Source organism: Cuculus canorus, chromosome 6 (genome assembly GCF_017976375.1).
Source record: "Cuculus canorus isolate bCucCan1 chromosome 6, bCucCan1.pri, whole genome shotgun sequence".
Classification (NCBI taxonomy): Eukaryota; Metazoa; Chordata; class Aves; order Cuculiformes; family Cuculidae; genus Cuculus; species Cuculus canorus.
In genome coordinates this window covers 40,991,805-41,010,778 of record NC_071406.1, presented here as the reverse complement: position 1 = coordinate 41,010,778, position 18,974 = coordinate 40,991,805, and the positions used below count along the sequence as shown (strand labels likewise).

General features: G+C 44.4%; 1 protein-coding gene across 9 annotated transcripts in view; it reads left to right on the top strand.

The window, feature by feature from the left end:
• The window catches only part of AGAP1 (ArfGAP with GTPase domain, ankyrin repeat and PH domain 1), a 390,099-nt gene that overhangs the window by 273,442 nt on the left and 97,683 nt on the right, over positions 1-18,974 (top strand). For all 9 annotated transcript variants that reach the window (XM_054069546.1, XM_054069540.1, XM_054069538.1 and 6 more), the window contains one exon: positions 15,518-15,679. In XM_054069546.1, the coding sequence (XP_053925521.1) occupies positions 15,518-15,679 (162 nt within the window). The remainder of the gene's footprint in view (positions 1-15,517; positions 15,680-18,974) is intronic.

The following is an 18,974-nucleotide window of genomic DNA, read 5'->3' as shown; positions in this document are numbered from 1 at the left end:
CTTACTCCTCCGATCATAAGCACGAGAGAGTTATACATTGAAAAAGAAAAGGGTTCCGCTTTCTTCTGACAGTCATAATGCTTCCGTTTCAAAAGCAAACCAGAAAACATCGTTTAGAGTTGTTCAAATTCAATAGGCGACTTCTCGACTGGGATAAACTCTTCATCATTTCAAATAGATTGGTAGGGTTTCAGATTTCGGTGGCTAAGTGTGCGTAGGTGGTTGAGGTTGGAAGAGCTTTTTCCTCCTTTTTAAAGAAGGAACTAAGTAATGAAATGCAAATATAAAGTAATTTTCTCCTTTTTTCTAGCTGCTCCGAAGCTACTCCGGGGTTTTGTGCAGTTGCTAATAGTGAAGATGAAAGAGAGGGAGATTTCGTTGAGACATTAGGAAGGAACGTTTACCCATGAAGGTGGGGAGACCGTAGCCCAGGTTGCCCAGAGCAGCAGTGGCTGCCCCATCCCAGTTCCAGGTCAGGTTGGATGGGGCTTGGAGCCCCTGATCCAGTGGGAGGTGTCCCTGCCCATGGCAGGAGGGTTGGAACCAGATGGGCTTTAAGGACCCTTCCAAACCAAACCATTCTGTGATTTAATATTGCAAAATTTGTTGTGTATAAGACAGTTTTTGTGCAAGTAGCTTACTTTGTCTTTAAGAATAAGAAGGAAAAGGGAATATTCATGTGCATTTCACACCTTTTTTTTTGATCAACAGACAAATTGCTTCTGGCAGATAGTTCCAGAGGGAAGCTTTGGCAGGGTAAACTCTGCTAACAACAACTTATTATCACCTTTGCTTTCTAAATACCTTGAGGAAACCTGGCTTATAAAGAACTACATTTTTGCCATGTGTTGAAAATGATCCCCTTTCAGCATGAGGTTGCATAATCAGAAACTTCCAGTATTAAAACTTAGTTGACGTTTTTGACAAACTCTTAGCTGAAGTAGCCTGGTCAACCAGAAATATTAAACAATCCTCTGCAACTCTGTCTCTTAGTGTCTTTGCCTTTACTCAGGCAAGAATGGGAGCAGGGAATTGATATTTTCTCAGAATTGCTGTGGCACCTTCCTTGTGGCTAATCACGCATGGCAAGAACTGCCCTGCGGGACTTCCCTCTTCAGATGGATTTTAATTTATACAGGGGGAGATACAGCTTCGCAACCTGTGGTTCCCCAAGATAATGTTTTACAGCATGCAGGGCAGAGTGATTGCTGTGCATGGGTTGACAAAGAGGTTTCTTATCATAATAAATTGGTCTCAAACTTCATCCTTGGTTTCCATGCAAATGATGAGTTGCTGCTCTTCTGTTTTGAGAAAAATGACAGGAATATCCTTCTCGCATTTCCACAATTAGTGAGATTTTCCAAACTGCCCGAGCAATTGGCCAGCACGGACTATAATCCCGGCAGTTTTCACTTGTGCAGGTCTCACTGTCTCTTAGCATTGTGTATCTCCTCTTGGATCCTCTCTATAACGTAGGTGAGGCAGAGACAAGACGTTTGCAGTTAGATGTTCTGCTCTATTATTCTCATAGTTGTGTCTTTCGTCGTTTTTCCATTGCAGCATAATGAAGCGCAAGATGCCAAAGACACTGTGATATTTAAGAAAGAACCTAGAAGTGGTGGGGTCTGGTACTGCTTTCTAGAACTTTTTAAAGGAAGAGGAAGTCGTATGATTTCAGTGCTCAGCTAGAAAGAGGAGGTCAGCAAGGAAATCTCATTTTTGTCTGACAGCTTGAGCATTAGTTAGGAAAGTGTCATGTTGCCTCCGCCCTACCTGAGCTTGAAGGCAGAGGGAGAGAGGAAGCGTGAAGTTCCTGAGTTTGGGCAGATGTCCCATTTGTCTTTTCGCTGAGCTTTCTTCTCCAAAATGCTGTTGGCTCAAGGGGAACTTCTCTGAAATGGGTTTCAGGGTGGTAACCTATGTGATGCTTTTTGCCTGTGTTCATTGTAGGAATGGGTTAACATCCAGGAGCGGTAGGACCCGTTGCTCACCCATGTCCGTTGTGTAGACTATAAGGTTCTCAGTTGAATGGGAAAGGTTGAGGTTGCCTTTCTTTGGGGCGTTCCTATCAGGTGCACAAAATGCAAGCGCTTGCCTTATGTTCTCTGGGGTGTGTTTGTGGCCAAAATGATGGGAAAAACCTGTCCCGTCATAAAGATGAAGAGCAGTGTGAGATTTTCCTGAAATTCTGCCCAACGTGCTGTGCTGAAAAAACACCCAATCAGAGGGCAAAACCTCCGCAATCTGCTATCTCTGTGCAGTCGGGGTTCAAAGGCTGCTGGTTGCTAACTGCTTTCAGCGTGCTTTTCACCAGGTCATCCAGGTTGTGGGTTGTGAATGCCGGACTGTAGATGAGCCATTGCCGTTTGGTCCCACTGGAATTCTCATCCATCAGGGAACGCGTTGCTTCATGATGAGTTAGAAGAATGAAGGATAGGAAAGCAGTTCTTCTGTTTCCGTGTCCTTGGTGAGGCGGGGAGATGGCACCAATAAACCTTTGAGCTGTGTCGTGGTGTTGATTTAAGGAGGATATTGGGTACATGGGCGTTTCTGTGCAACTTCTCTGGGTTTCAGCTAAGTGCTTCTGTATTTACTTAGCCCCGCTGCTTAAATCCTGAGCTATATTATATGGATTTTTACATTCTGCGGTTCTCCAGAAACCCATTTGCTTTTCTTGTTTAAGATCCTCTTCTTTCTATCCCCTCTCATGCTTAAAAAACAAGGAATTGTTGCATTCCACAATTAAATCCTGCGCTTGGTTCCAAAATGACAAGAAATGTGAGTTTTCATCTTCATGTAATTTGACATTGGCAACCTCTTGCTCATCTTAATCTCGTTCACAGCCTGAAGTGCCAAATGACTGCCGGTAAATTGTTTATGTGACTGCATTAACTTTTTGAGTGCAACTATAAAGTGTTATTTTTTTCCCCCCATGTTTACTTATGGATGCTTAAATGCATGTTTTGCATTTAGCTTTCCTTAAAATTTGAACTGAAATGGGAAAGTATATGGCGTGTTCCTTATAACAGGAGAAAAAAAAAGGTTGTTTTTTTGGGAGTTGCTGATGTTGATTAATCTGGCTTGATTGATTAGCAGTGTTCGATACATCGGTGCTTTTCCTGCCCGTGGCTGGCGTTGGTTGTTACACCTTCTCCGTCCATCCCCGCTCCCGAGAAAGGAAACAAAAACCCTCAAAGCAGAGCACTTTATTTTTATTATGGAGCATAAACTGTAGCCTGACAGGATAATGGGAATAGCGGCTGTTCTCTTTATCGAGTCCTGTCGGGGAGGCGCTCACTGTCAGGCGCAGGGTTCCCCGCTTCTGGCTTTTAACGCCCCGCAGAAAATCGGTGCTTAGCGAGCGAGGAAAGCGCGTACCCAGCACCGGGGTCGCTGGGAACAGGGGCACTTCTAACTTCGAGTTGTGTTTGTGTATATATATATATATATATATGTATATAATACATATATACACACATATATATATACATATATATATATATGTATATAATATATATATATATATTATGTAAAGGAGCTTGACATCCGGTGGATACAGCACTTAGGAGTCTATAATATATATCCCGTTCTCTTTGTATTGGTATCTGTCAGAAATGAAGGGTTAATATTACATTTCAGAGGGTGGCACCCCTGTACAAAGTGCCTTCTTCATAAAGGAGGCTGTTCCATAATCTCATTTGTATAAAAAGAGTTTAATCTTTCCAAGGATTTAATCTTTTTGTATGTTTGTACTTGGAGATTGCTTTACTCTTAAATGGTCGCGGTTTGGAATGAGCTTTGCGGTGATATTTCTCAGCAGGTCGGTCACTGCCTTGAGACACGGGATCAGCTGTGATTGTTTTTCTTGGTATCTCAGGAATAAATGCGATCTGTGGTCTTAAAATGCTTAAATAGCAGCTGAGGCATCAACACAGCGGCTGAATTTAGCAGCAGGACAGATCTTCTGGTGGTGGCTGATAAAAGTGGAGGAGCCGCATTGGCCGTGAGGATGCCTGGATCGATTCAGGAGAATCACAGAATCACCAGGTTGGAAAGGACCCATTGGATCATCGAGTCCAACCATTCCTAACACTCCCTAAACCATGTCCCTCAGCACTTCATCCACCCGTTCCTTAAACACCTCCAGGGAAGGCGACTCGACCCCCTCCCTGGGCAGCTGTTCCAGTGCCCAATGACTCTTTCTGTGAAGAATTTTTTTTTGATATCCAACCTGAACCTCCCCTGGCGGAGCTTCAGGCCATTCCCTCTTGTCCTGTCCCCTGTCCCTTGGGAGAAGAGCCCAGCTCCCTCCTCTCCACAACCTCCTTTCAGGCAGTTGTAGAGAGCAACAAGGTCTCCCATCAGCCTCCTCTTCTCCAGGCTAAACAACCCCAGCTCTCTCAGCCGCTCCTCGTCAGACGTTCTCCAGCCCCTCACCAGCTTCGTTGCTCTTCTCTGGACACGCTCCAGAGCCTCAACATCCTTCTTGTGGTGAGGGGCCCAGAACTGAACACAGTCCTCAAGGTGCGGTCTCACCAGTGCCGAGTACAGAGGGAGAATCCCCTCCCTGGACCTGCTGGTGACCCCATTTCTGATCCAAGCCAAGATGCCATTGGCCTTCTTGGCCCCCTGGGCACACTGCTGGCTCATGTTCAGTTGGCTGTCAACCAGCACCCCCAGGTCCTTCTCTTCCTGCAGCTCTCCAGCCACTCTTCCCCCAGTCTGTAGCACTGCATAGGGTTGTTGTGCCCCAAGTGCAGGACCCGGCATTTGGCCTTGTTAAACCTCATCCCATTGGTCTCGGCCCAGCAGTCCAGCCTGTTCAGATCCCTTTGGAGCCTCCCTACCCTCCAGCAGATCCACACTTCCTCCCAGCTTAGTGTCATCTGCAAACTTGCTGAGGGTGCACTCAATGCCTTCGTCCAGGTCATTGATAAAGACATTGAACAGGGCTGGACCCAGTACTGAGCCCTGAGGAACTCCACTTGTGACCGGCCTCCAGCTGGAGTTAACTCCATTGACCACCACTCTCTGGGCCATCCAACCAGTTTTCAACCCAGGAGAGTGTGCGCCCGTCCAGGCCAGAGGCTGACAGTTTCTGCAGCAGAATGCTGTGAGAAACTGTGTCAAAGGCTTTAACAGGAGAGATGTATCTCGAGGAGTTATAATTGCAAGGAGAAAGGTACATGAGCCGGATTCGCGCAGTATCCTACAGGAGTTTATGAACTTCGGAAAATATAGTCAGGCTTACAGAGGATAATGTAACTAATATAAGTTATAATACATAAATATAACTAATATAAATGGAGAGACACGTTTTCCAGTGAACATAAAGGAGAGACATAATACTGTAAGAGTGAAGTGTGACACTATAAACTCATCTAATTCGAATAATATGCTTAGAAGTTTATTAAGCCCAGTGGATTCCATTTTTAAGGACCTTATCAGTACGACTTAAGCGGGCAATCAGTAAACTTCCCAAATCGGAACACTTCTTTTTTTCTTCATCTTTTTATCTCAATTCATAGAATTCATTATAATTCTAATATAATTAGAATTCATATAATATAGATTTTAAATTTAGATAAACTTTAGCTAAGTTTTAAACATAAAGTTGGGAAAGAGAAAGTGAAAGCATAAAGACCATTGGAGTAATTCCCAATTTCAGAATTGCTTTTTCTGCCCATACCTCGGTAGTTCAAACAGATGCGCGTAATAATTAGATCTCTCGTTTCATGTGTGTCCAGAAGCACACGCTTTGTTTTGCCAGGATCCGGACCAAGTGTGTGCAAGAAACACACACAGCGCTTTTATTTCTTCACCGCTTTAATGAAGTTTCTGTTCCAATTAACGTGAGAGCGGTTGTCTCGTCAAGCATGTCTGTTTGCAGGCTCGGTTTCTTTCCAGTCCAGATCACAGAGCGTGGGGGACAGCGATGTTGTGTATACGTTACCTATGGAATCCAACACTTCAAAGCTTCTTCACAGCATATACAGTTCAAGGAGTGAAAGAAGCCTCTGTGTTAAATCCGATACGCGACTCCTTCACAACCTGCTGATTGTTGGGGGACAGCTGAAGCACAGAGAGCTGCCCTTCCCACAGGTGGAAGAGCGTCTCCTTTCAAGTCTCCGGGCCCTTCATTTGTTGCAGCTGATATCATCCCTGAATTCAGCCATGGTGTGTGCCACCCACGGGCCGGGACGATGAGGAGTATCCAGTTCGCGAGTCGCTCTAGGCGAGCGGCTTTGCTGATGCGGGGGTTTTGTGAGGGCAAGAGAAGGGCCCTGATGGGTTATCTGGTCAGGGCAAGAAGGAGGGCTTGATTAAATTTAGAAATTAATGCCAGCGCGTCATCTGACGCCTGTGAAAGCAAAGACGTAGCTTTGCGTGAAGATCTTTATTTTTCAGCTAATGGTTTCTGCAATAGGAAAATGTTTGAGTTTTCCTTTGTTAAAGAGCATTTTTGCTGTTGCTTCTGTTATTTCTTTCTCTTTCTGACACCGGTGCTTGTGGCGTATGTTCCCAGGAAAGCCTCAGCGTTTTCCTACCTGGCATGATGCAATTAACTCTACAGCTGTAATCGTAAGATGTTAATAGTGAAAGCCTCATGATTTTTCCAGAACGCTGATATCAGGGCTCGTCGCTGAAGTCTTGTGGACTGACAGCAGAGAGTTTCCTAACCTCTTCTCAATTACCAGTGAGTGGGTTTGATGCTTGAAGTTATCCACAGGTTATACAGACTGAAGGTTAAAGTACAAGAGTAGAGAGACAAGAGACGGGGCTCTCTTTCTGGCTCTGAGCATTTCTTTGAAGAGAGTCAGTTCTTTCTTTCTGTCTTATTTTGCCTATCTTGAAATACAAGGTAAATATTTTAGTAGGAAATGATCCAGTTCATTATTTTTCCAAGTGCCTTAAGACGTCAAGGCTCTACTTCAAAGCAAAATATTGTTAAATTAGGGGGGGTTTGCAATTAGAAGACAATACTGATTGTTAGATGTGGGTGGAGCTCTGACCCTCTTTGTAAAATTGAGCAGAATTTATTATGTGTATTATTTTGACCAAGAGTTTAAAGTACTGTTTCCCACACAATGTTTTTTGTACTGATCATGGTGAAGCTTTTTATCCAAGAGGTGTTCTCTTAGCGGCAGTCCAAGTGTTTCTTTTTCTCCAGATCACTATTATTACTTGGGATGGTCTTGATGGGACCGCTAGGTCCAGCGTGCCACAGTTGGTAACTACTCTTGAGGTGTCTGGTTATCTAGCTGGCTTTGAAGTGGCAGGTGGACTACCAAAACATCACCTGGAATCAAGCCAGTGTCCCTGCCTGTGGTAGAGGGATTGGAACTGGATGATCTTTAAGGTCCCTTCCAACCCAAACCATTCCACGATTCTACGATATTGAAATACTGCCTTGAAACCATTCCATAGCTGTACAGTTTGTCTTCAAGAGGACTACCCATCTTCCTTCTCCCTCATGGAGTGCCAAAGAACTGGTTCCCTGAAATTAATCCCCATAACTAGCTGCCTTTCGTAATACTCCTCACCTCTCCATTTTGTATACAGCTGACGGCCAGGAGAAGCAATGCCCATAGCGTCATACACCAAATGTGTAGCAATTCAGGGTGACACCATGCAAGAATCGCATCTTTTCAACAGATCTGATGCTGCCCGGTGAAAACGTTGTTGCCAGAAGAATTAGAGACTTGGACCTCTAGACTGTAGATCTATTCAACGGGAACCATGGAGTTAGTTTGCCTTGGGATGTGGTGGCATCCTGCAACATCTAAGACTTGCATCTCGTCCTAGTTTGTTGTCCTGTTGTATTCAAACATTGCGTCACACTTGGTCTTTCCACAGGGCACGTTCAGCGTACAGTACAAAGGCGGCGAACGCAACGATGCATCTGTGTAGTGCGGGAGAAGATAAATTGGCAAACCGTGTTAACTCAGGGAGGAGTTTATAATGTCTCTGCCCGTGACCTAAACCTGCTTTGGGCAAGATGTGCAGAGGAGAGATTAGCGTCTCATGTTCTCGGTTCATGTTCTGAGGCTCACTGGTCCTCTAAAATGCAGCCAGTCTGTACTGTCGTGCCTCCGGCAGCACAGGAGGGCCGCTTAGGAATAGATGTTTCCTCTCCTTGTGTCAGATGGTAAATTCCTTCAAGAGATGGCTTTGAAAGGGAGCTAACAGGATACGGTTGCTTCTTTTCTTGTGAGCAGCACTTTAATTTCTAGGGAGCTTGATGGTGTTTTGCTGGCACTGCAACACGATTCTCCTCAGGAGAGGCGATGCAGTGGGCAATTTACTTCTGTGGAGCGTTTTTGAAACGCTATATTGCATTTTTGCTTTCGTGCTTCCTTTACCACGGCTGAACATCGCGTGTTAATGCGCTGGAGGTAACTTTGCCTTTCCTTTAGATGAGGGAGATTGTAACAAGGGCCTTCCTAGCACCGAAATTCTTGAAGCCGATCCTTCCGATCCCCGTGCCGCGCTGCCGTGAGACCAGCTGGCTCTCACAAGTCCGTGGATGATGTCCCTCGCTTGTCACAAAGGGGCTTATTAGGCTGCTGAGTGGAAACGATCCTGTGGTGCCAAACATGCCTTCGGGTGCGCCTCGCTCCAGGCGTGCTGCTGCCTATCGGAAGCCAGACCCTCCAAAGGCAGGGAGAGCTTTTTTTTTGTCAAGAAGGAAGCTTTGTTTTTCTTATTTAATTGAGATTGCCGTTAGAGGCAAGGAGGCAGTGACTTGGGCATTCGGTGGGGCTTTCTGGCTGTGACAGGATAGCTTTGTGATTTACAGGCTCTAGGCACAAGGCTGGAAAAAATGGTAGGCGCCGTGGAAAGCGAATACTCCTGAGGCTCTTTCATCTCCATCCCCCAGTTCTGCTCAGAGCTTCCTTTTAATTTCGTTCAGTGCAGCAGGTTAATTTAAGCCCTCGGTAGCTTGAGCATCCAAGCTGAATTCAGCCAAACGATGACCAGATGCGCCCGTTCCTACCAAAGGTGTGAGCTCCGTGTACTTGGAAAATATTTGCCTTTTTTATTCTGTAATCTCACGCCACCCTTTCTCCCCCGCTCCCGGTGTTTATTATTATCCACAGACCTCTGCCAAGCTGCAGTTCTGACAGGATTTGAATGTCAGTCCTGTACATCCAGCCTTCTGCAGTCATTGTGCAATTGCACCATCCCTTTAACTTCGGTTTGAGGCAGAGGAGGAATATAAAGAACTTGATAGAACATTTATGGTAATAGCTGTAAAGGGAAGCTGTAGAGCATTGGATTTCACAGCCAGGAAAATCTCAGCTCAGGGAAATGGGTCTGAAATACAACTACAGATGGTTTTAGTCTATTGCTTCCCCTGTTTAAATAAAAGGATTGCTTTTTTCGCCTCTATTTAAAACACATGTGTAGAAGATGAAAGTGTCCAGCTATTTTTTTATTATTCAGTCCACCAGCTACCGACATCTTTGCCTTATTTCATTTCAACACTAATGGCATAGTCAAAGTTCTGAAACACCCTCTTTGGATTCAGCCTTCCTTGGGTCGCGGCAAAGATTCCTGCTGCAGGCAGAGCTGTTGCTGTTGTTTTCGTCATCAGCGCTTTCTTTTTCCCCTTGAACCTGGCGCTCTTAATTGTGTTGCTGCTTCTGCTCTTTAATTGATCCCATTCACCAGTCCCACTTTTGTAACATCTGACTCCTTGTCACTTGGGCAAATCAAAAACCCAAATTAATCAATCTCCAACCACTTGAGAATAAGGCCGCGTTGGGGAGCTGGACCTGACTAAAAAGTCTAATTTCACTTTGAAAGCCTGTTGGAAAAATTTAACAAGAAGATGCAAGAAAAATGTAAACCAGATAAAGCTCGACTTTGGTCTGTGGAGAATAGCGTCACCTGTTGAGTTTGTTTCAAGTTTTTGTAAATAGGTGATTTGACAAAAATATGAAATAAATCAAAAGGCACGAAGATAGAAGAGGTCAGAATATTCTTGTTTCCACTGCAAATGGTTACCCAGGAGAGAGGGTTGTGTGTGTGTCAGAGAGAATAGGAGCCATGGGCCAACGATGAAGCTCCGCTCTCGGATTTTTGTAGCTCAGCCTTTGTGCTATTCCGGTACCGTGTACGTTGCCTCTTTTCCTCCTGGTTTTTGCACCCCCGGGCCTGGTGCGCTCGCGCCTGCTGATCGTCCCTCGTATTCTTCGCCTCCGTGGTTCCTGTGGTGGTGTCTTCTGCAGCTCAGCTGTGCGGGAACCGCAAGTGGTGAAGGAGAAATGGCCTCAGCCCAAACCTCAGATGCTCTGTGAGCAGGTGTTTGGGAGTTTGGGGTTCGAGTCGGTTGTGTCTCATTCTAGGGGCACCGAGGAAGTACGGGCTGCGTTTGAATTGGATTTCTTACCCTTCCCAAATCCCAGAGGGCTCTCGTGATGTCCTTAGAGGGCACAAACGGAGTTGTCTTTGAGATGCGTTTCTGGAGCACATGCGGCTTGCAAATAGTAAGAGAAAAGAAGCGGGATTTGTGCAGAACGTTCGGTTTGACAAACATCACATAATACTGCAAGAGGGTATCAAACATATGTGTTTCAAATGGCAAATAAAGCACAGTACAGCAGCACAGCCCTTGAGAAGGATTGGTTGGTTTCTTTTTTCATTTGATGTTCCGTCTCATAATTCTGGGTTGTAGTTGGAGACAACATCCTTATTCCCTTCTGCCTTTCGTTGTTCCTACTAGGATTTGTCATAACCGAAAGGAATTTCTATTATTCCTGTAATTATAAAACGCATTTAGGATACAGGAAGGGGTGGGACCCTCTTTGTGGAATAACGGCTGCGTTGACTTCTGTTTTATTGGGGTTTGTAATTTTTAACAAACCCGAGCCAGACTTGAGCAAGGAGAATCGTTGTCTTTTCCCACGTCGTGCACCCATAGACAAAAATCACGATGCTAACATCAGAGTGGTGGGGTTTATTGATATCCCAGCTCTTCATAACTTATGGAGTTTGGTTATCAAGTGTCACTTGTTGCTCCTGGGTGTGGAGTGAGATACTGCGTGGTTTTAAATGGCCTCAAATAACATGCGTAGATGTAAACTTGCCCTCAGTGTACTCTGAATTGACTACGTTTTCTGGAATGTACTGCTTTAGGTAGAAGCTCTCCTATCCCTTGGTATAAGCTAGGCATGATTTCGTGCCGCTGTGAAGCTAGAAAGTCACCTTTTGATGAGAAACGTGGTACGGAAAGTCACCAAACACGCGCGTGAAATTCGCGCTGTCCTCCTTATCGCATCCTGAGTGCGCAGAGCTAAGCTGCAAGGACGTAGCTCCTGTCAGCTCTCAGAAGAGTTAATAATTGCGCTGGGGAGAAGGCGGCAGGGAGGAGGGCTGCCTGTTTGCTGGGAGAGAACATGGGCATCTCTAGGTCACTGCTGTCGGTTGCCGGCAGCGGCAGGTGTAGGTTGGAGCGTGGTGATGCTCTGGTTTGGAGGAGAAGATGTTTTTCAGCTGCTGGTTGTGATGCATCACTTGGAAACGTGGCCCAGCAGTCGCAGAACCGGGGATGTGCCGGTCAGGACAACCTCAGGCTGCGCGGCAAAGGGAGAGTTTTGTCCTTAATGCTGTATGCTATAGTTATACACCCTGCAAATGATGACCATCATCAAGGAAAGCTGCACGTACAGTCCATCAAAACCTGCAAAGCTAATGATGGGCTGGGCAGATAATCGTGGGAGAGTTAATTGTAAGGTTCGATATGGCATCTTGTCAGCAGAGATAAGTTGTCACGTTTTCCACTTGAGCTGAAACTAAATGATTGTAAAATAAGTTATGAGTGTCCTTGGGCCTGTCTGCCAGAATGATGGCTAAGAATACATTCCTGGCCCATCAGTCTCAAGCAGCCCGCTTGATATTTATGCGAACTGAATGTTATTTTATTCCCCCTCTAGTCATGCTTGTCAGCTTCCCGAGTGAAAAGTGAAACTGCTTCTTTGACTCATACTTCAAGTATTGAAGCTCGGAGAGGCTGCAGATTGTTATTATTATTACCAGTATTATATATTTTTTCGGGTGTGCGTTGAACATTGATGCCCGATTGGGAAGAACTAATGGCTGACATTGAACGCGCGGGATGGCTGCAAAACAGCCCATCCCAACCCAGTGAAACGCGTCTTATGAGTTCCAGTGCCTCTGTCAAAGCTGGTTTAGATGTGGAGTAATGAGGCGCTTGCTTTTTTAATTTGGCGTGCCTTTTGCCTTGCCTCTTTTTTTTTTTTTATGTTGTTTTTTTTTGTTTTTTTTTTAACTATATTTAATAGCGTCGGCACTGCTCGTCTGTTCTCAGGCGTGGTAATTGATACCAAATAAAATGCATTATTTGTATTCAGTCAGGAGTATGAAATTGCATTCAGCGGGCTGGAGCCTGAACTCATTTACAGTTTTCTGAAGCCCGGGCTTTCAGGAGCCCTCTTTTCAATTTGAAGAATACCTTGTCAGGCAAGAGAAGTAGTGGGAAATGGGAAAGCACAGCGTGCAAGCCCAGTGCCTTTTGATTGCTCATATTTTAAACTGGGAGAATGTTAAATAACTTCCATCTTCAAAGGGTGGTCTCCGAAACCAGGAATACGAGGCATTAATACACCAACAATATCAACTCGGGACCCGTTTACGAGCGACTCGCATTTCTTTCCTGGTTGAGGGGGAGGGAAAGCTTCGGGCTCTTCACTTCAGAGCCGTTTGACCCAAGGACGGCAGGTTATTACCAGGAAAGGGCTGTGAATGGCAAGGATTTACCAGGGGAGGTTAATTCTTCAGCTCTCTGAGGTCGGTAGTCGGACTGTACGTCTGTAAGTGTCTTCATTTTTCAGAGCTCACGAGCAGGTTTTGTTGATGCAATTTATAGCCTAGAAATTATACTGTGCCCCTGTGAGCCTATGGATTTACCTTCGCATCTTTCCACAAGGAAGCAGAAAGCTGTGTTCTGTGGCTTTGGGTCAGGGTGGGGTTTCTTTACCGTGTTTTATAGGTTTGGGGTGTCATGGTTGGCACCAGCGTTGCACGTGACAATGAACGCCACCCTGGTGCCCCTGCCTCGGGGACCTGAGCGCTTCATCCCCCGTCTTGGAATCATGAATATTTGGAAGCTAAGATTTTTGTAAGGCCTAGGGAAGGATGATGGAGCTGCTTTTCTCCTGCGTTCTTTTTTGTCCTCCCCTTGAGTGAAATGGGATAATTCTTCTTAAAGCGAAAGCTGAGAATGAGGCCTCTCGTTGTGCTTTCTGAGGGGAAACAGGGAATCTATTGGGAGAAGTTGTGTTAGACGTGAGCAAGGCTTCGTGGCTGGTGTGCTCGCTGGGATTTTTCCTTGATATTTATGGTTTTTCTTGAATTTTGCAAGCAAATTAAAATCAATGAGACTGATTTTTGGTGCCCCTTGGCAGAACTTGGAGCCGCAGCTGGGCACCTTCCTCGCAGTGGCTCTGCATCTGGCTCGACTCAACACGGCGATTTCTATGTCGTTGCTGTAACAGAGGGGGTTTTGTGTGGCTTTTCTTCTTAAGTACCCAACATATGAAACCTTCTCAGGTCTCGGTTTGAGGTCAGTCTTTAGGACTAGCGGTAACGAGCTTCCATCTGTGGTCATGCCTTTGGATTATGGAATCGTAGCATCATGTAGGTCAGAAAAGACCTTTAAGATCATCAAGTCCAACCCTTAAGCTATCACTGTCAGTATTGCTGGCATCTTCTTTCACATCTTCTCTTCTTTCGGTGCCGAGGAGCAAAAGGTATCCATTCCCCAAGAACATGTTGAGCGCCGGCATGGATTCTCATCAGGTTTTGCCTTCCTCTTCACCTGGAGAGACATCAGCCCCTTGCCAGGCAAACTGTTTGAGTGTTCCTGCATCGCTTAAAATCTCCTATACAGATACACAGTAAATACATTCCCACGACTCCCTTGTGGTTAAATACTTGATGATTGGTTTCAAAATAGTGCACATAGGAAAAAAAAGAACAAAAATCCTTAATCTAAAGCATATGTTTTATTTGGTCTCTATTGCCAGGCAATTAGCTACATAATTTATCCGCCACTAATAACTGGCAGCACAACTGTGTTTAGTGAGTAATTAGTAAGTAAACTTTAATAGCAAAATCCAAAATAAGAGTGGCGTTTTTTTGTCAAACAGGCAGTTGTATGGGGATTTAGTTACTCAAAAATCATAAGTTGCTTTTTTAAGTAGTCTTTGGCTTGACATTTTTCCAATATACAAATTCGCTTTCTTAAGTGCAATCCTAGGATCGCGCTTAAATACAATCTGGTATCTACCTGAGGTTCTGGGAACAGCTTCGCTTTAAATAATCGCAAGCACTTCAAGAAGAGTGTAGGACGTTACGTTAAATTTCATCATTAAAAACAAAACCAAACCATCAAAATAGGAGTGCTTTTAGCACTAATCGTAGCCAAAAACTTGATTGCAGTTCAGCTAAAATCATATTACTTGGGGAAAAATACTGGATTGAGTTTACTTCAGTGTTTGCTATGCGAAAGAACCCAGTTGGAGACTGGAATTTCAAGTACGTCTTCGTTCCCTAAACTTTTGTTAAATATTGCTGTTGGATGTTTCTTGACTGCAAAAAGAGAGGAACTACTCAAAGAGAAGGTGTTCTCGTATTACCACCCTGGGAAGCGACTGTGGATCTCCCCTTAAAAAAAAGAGGGGTGTCATAGACCTTAGTTTTGGTTTGGTTGGCCAAGCTCATCGGTGGCAGAGGGGAGGCAATTACTCTGTCGTTGGTTAGAATTGTTGTATGTTATCCTGTATAGGGGTTGGATCTGGGTGATCTTTAAGGTCCCTTCCAACTCGAACCATTCAGTCATTCTGTGATAGTGCAGCGGGAAACCAAACTGATGGACATGCGTTGGTTTCTTTTTTTGATTGGGAGCAGATACTGAGTGACCCATTATCACACGATATTAAATTGTACCGGGCAGGTACACTTCGTTTTCCCACCTTTATTGCCGTTACCACCTTTTCTATGTGTGTCTGTCTCTAATATTAATGAAAGTAGATAGCATTCAGAGGACGTCGGGGTTCCATTGTGTATTAAAATGTCCTAGCGTTACAGGACTTAATTTGAGGATCAGTAAGAACTTTGTAAGAAACAGCAATTGGAAGCAATAAAGTGATTTCCCATTGTTTTTTTGTGCGTTCCAGCTGGCCTGCTTCTAAAATTGATGCAGAGTCCTGTTGATTTAATAGGACTTGAATCAGAACTTCAGCCAAATTGCTTTTTTTGTACCTTTTTGAAACAGTAATGGGTATTTTTAGGAAGCTCTCCTGTAGGCTTTGGAAGTCAGTGGCCTCAAGAAGTTAGCTGCTAACAGACAGCAGGGGGTATAGCTTGGATTCTAGCTTAATTCTCATTAATTAAAATGAGAAAATTATTAAAATTAAAACCTCATTAATTGAAATTATGCAATATTTTTAGTTTTCCTTCTTTATTTTTTTTTTTTACCCCTAAACTACAGATACCGGATTAGGAGATTCCGTCTGTTCAAGCCCAAGTATATCCAGTACAACGAGCCCCAAACTCGATCCACCTCCTTCACCTCACGCCAACAGAAAGAAGCACCGCAGGAAGAAAAGCACGAGCAATTTCAAAGCTGATGGTATCTCGGGCACAGCTGAAGGTAAGTTGACTCCGTGGTGGAAGTCTGAATCTTGAAAATACAATTCCATAGAGCGCTGTTAAGTACAAAGCAACTACACATGTACTCAACTCAATACACTCATATACTCAACTAAACGTATGTGCTTTGCATACGGAAGTTAAAGAGAGTAGAGAAATTAAGGACTGATCTTTTAATGGTGAAGCAGAATAATCTGAGGCATCACGACGGTGAGTTCAGTTGTCTGAAAATGTTTTAAACCAATTGTTTTAATCAATAAAAACGTGTACCCAAGCTAATATGGAGCTTCGTTAGCTGTAAAGGTAAGGAAGAGGCAGACTTATGAAGTTAAAAAGAAAGAAAAAGTGAGGTTCACTCAGTAATCCGTACTTCACGTTAGAACTTGTCTATTTCCTCAGTAGCATTAAATCTTACGCTTAAACTCGTCCTGGGCTCTAGAATCGCCAACGCTTCTGATGGCTGTTATTGTTTGAATATTCAGCTGCTCGTGGAAAGATTGTGTTATTTGAGGATGAAAAGGAAAAGGGGAGAGTTTAAATGTTTGGGTTCTTTTTTAAGAACCAGAAAGCAAAAGCCAAAAAGAACTTCTTTTTTCCCTTAGTTTAGCTTACTATTTCCAACGCGGACATTGCTATAGCTGTTCAATGCCCTTCTGAAGGGGTAACAATGTGTATAGGAGCCAGATATGATATAAAACATGCTTGTATCTTTAGAAAAGAAGAAAAGAAACATGCTAGGATTCAACCAAAAGAGCTCCAGAAAAAAAAAAAAAAGATGAACAAGGGTAGTTGGAAAGCTCAGAAACTGGGGAGTCAACATAAGGAGAGATGAAAAACAGAGACAAAGGAACAACATTGTCGGAAAAGGGGAGTGTTGAGTAAGAAAAAGATGCGGTTGTAAGCATCGAAGAGTGAAAAACAGCTAATTCAGTATCAAAGAGCGTTGGAACAAGTTCTGAAAAAAGGATGACAATTGCGGACAGCTGAAGAGACATTAAAAATAGACGCGATAATAGTATACAACTGAGAAGGGGCATGTTAACTACTACTTAGTCATCCTTATTTTCCATTTATTTAATTTCTCAATTGCACTTCTGTCACACACGGAATTTATTTCCCCGGCTATCTATACAAATCCTTTTTTAAAAGCCATCAGCTTTTTTTCATAACAGCTCCTGTTGCGTTCTCTTTCCAGTCATTTAACTATCTTTGCTGTTAGTTTCCCCCTAGTTTATGGCCTGAAGCCAAATTTTATTTTAACCTTTCATTTTTAATTTGTCTTTTTTTTTGTTGTTAACAATCCCTTTTACACCACTTATTTTCCTACCTCAGGGACAAGTTATAGAAGGGATTTTTCAGAGCGCTCACCATTGGTCCAAGACTGTTTTGTTGAAGTCAATATGAATCAAGACCAGCTGGATATCAAGAGCCTTTGAAAAGTCTCTTTCTAAGTAGTTAATACATGTATGTTTTCTTTCTCCTGGGGAGATGGTTTTTACAAGTCGCTGGAGCCTGTGAGGTCCCGGTCTGAGAGTGCGGACTTACGACCCGCGGCGAGCAATGGGGGATTGGCAGTTGTGCATCTTGTCCTTGAAATCCCTGACTGAGTGGGGAGTACGTGCTCCTTCATCCTTCTCTGTTTCTCTTGCTCTTCTCCTTGTCAGCATCGTAACGTGCCGGCCTGAAATCCTTCTGAGAGAAGTCAACAAAACCATCCCCTTTCTTATAAACGGGATAAATCTGCTTCCAGAAGGGCAAGAACCGGCTGGCAAGCGGCAACCAAGTAATTCACAGGGGGGCTTAAAAGTAGCAATGAGCACCAACACCTGCTTTTACAGGCTTTGTACCTCTACGTCAGCCCATCAGCTTTCTTTGATCTTCCTCCTCTTCCGCGTCTTCTGAGATGGGCATTCTTTTCTGGCTCGGGGCTCTGTCGTGGGTGGGCCACCGTACTTGTGAAATAACTTATTTTAATAACATCTCTTTTAAAGCACAACCCGTTGAAAAACAGCGATAGGCCACAAGGACAAAGTCACGACTCTCTCGGAAGCATTTGTGCCATGTGTGAGAGGGACTGTGGGCATCCTGCAGCGGCCAACTGATCTTACTGGCCCTTGAACCCTTGGCAAGGTTGGGAGGGGACACCGGGCGGCTGGGGCAGTCAGCCTCATCCGTCAGCATTAGCTGGAGGAGAAGCAGTGAGACATGCTGGAGGTCCCTGTCCTTTAGAAGAAGGTCTCAGAAAAAGTAATAATGGTTGTGGATTCCCGTGAAGTACTTCCTAGGAAAATCTAACAAAGGGTTGCGGTTTTTTCCGAAGCCTGGCACGTAGGCACCTGCAACCTCTGTGTTTTCTGGTACTTATCTTGGAGCAGAGTGGATGTTACGTTTGGGACGCTTTGTGGTTGACCAGATGGGCAGTGTTCTGATTTTGCTGTGATGCTGAATGGTGGGAAATAACTCCGGTCCTGGGACAACCTGTCCCACAAGCCAGGCTGCAGCTGGTGGGGTTTGGGTCTGAGGGACTCCAGGCTGCTGGGGGTTTCTCTCCAAGTAGTCGAATGTAGCATTTTCACATCTGTCTTGCAATTCAAAGCAGTTTCCAGTTCAATAATTCAGCCTTTCCTCAGGAAAAGGCTTATTTCCTTGCTCTCCCATGCTTGGTCTACAAATCCATCCAATGACCTGAAAGATCTGCTTTTGATTTTTCTTCCTCCGCACTTGCCGTGAGCATAGATTTAAACCCTCTGAGGATTACTGCAGTTCTGAAGACCACAAGTCCAAATTAAACAGTAAAAGGAAGGTGTTCTGAGAGATGCATGCTTTGCCTCGGCAACTCCTGTCGAGTGTTTGAGATACAGCAGGTGACATTGAAAATGAGGGACAGAAGCTGTAGTGATAATTGTCGGAGAACCGTATCTTCCTTCCTTCTGGAAATCCTCAGCTCACTGTGAAGAGGAGGAGGAGGAGGAGGATCTTCCTGCAGTAGCTCTTCTCAGACAGTTAGAGTGGATCAGAGTTAAATGACTGGGGTAATTCCGGGGTTTATGTTGCCTTCCTTTGGGTCTGGGCTTGTTTTGATTGTCAGCTTTCAAACATAAATACTGGCTTCCTCGATTTTTGTCTGTAGCAAAGCTGAGGTGCTCAGTGAGGTTTAAATCTGATCTTTAGCAAACTCTAGCATTTTTACTGCACTTTGCGGTCTTTTTCTCTCCTTGAATGCGCCCGCTTTGATCACTGACCTCTGCCCAAGTATTCCGATATCACGATGATGGACACTAGTGAGCCCGGGGTGA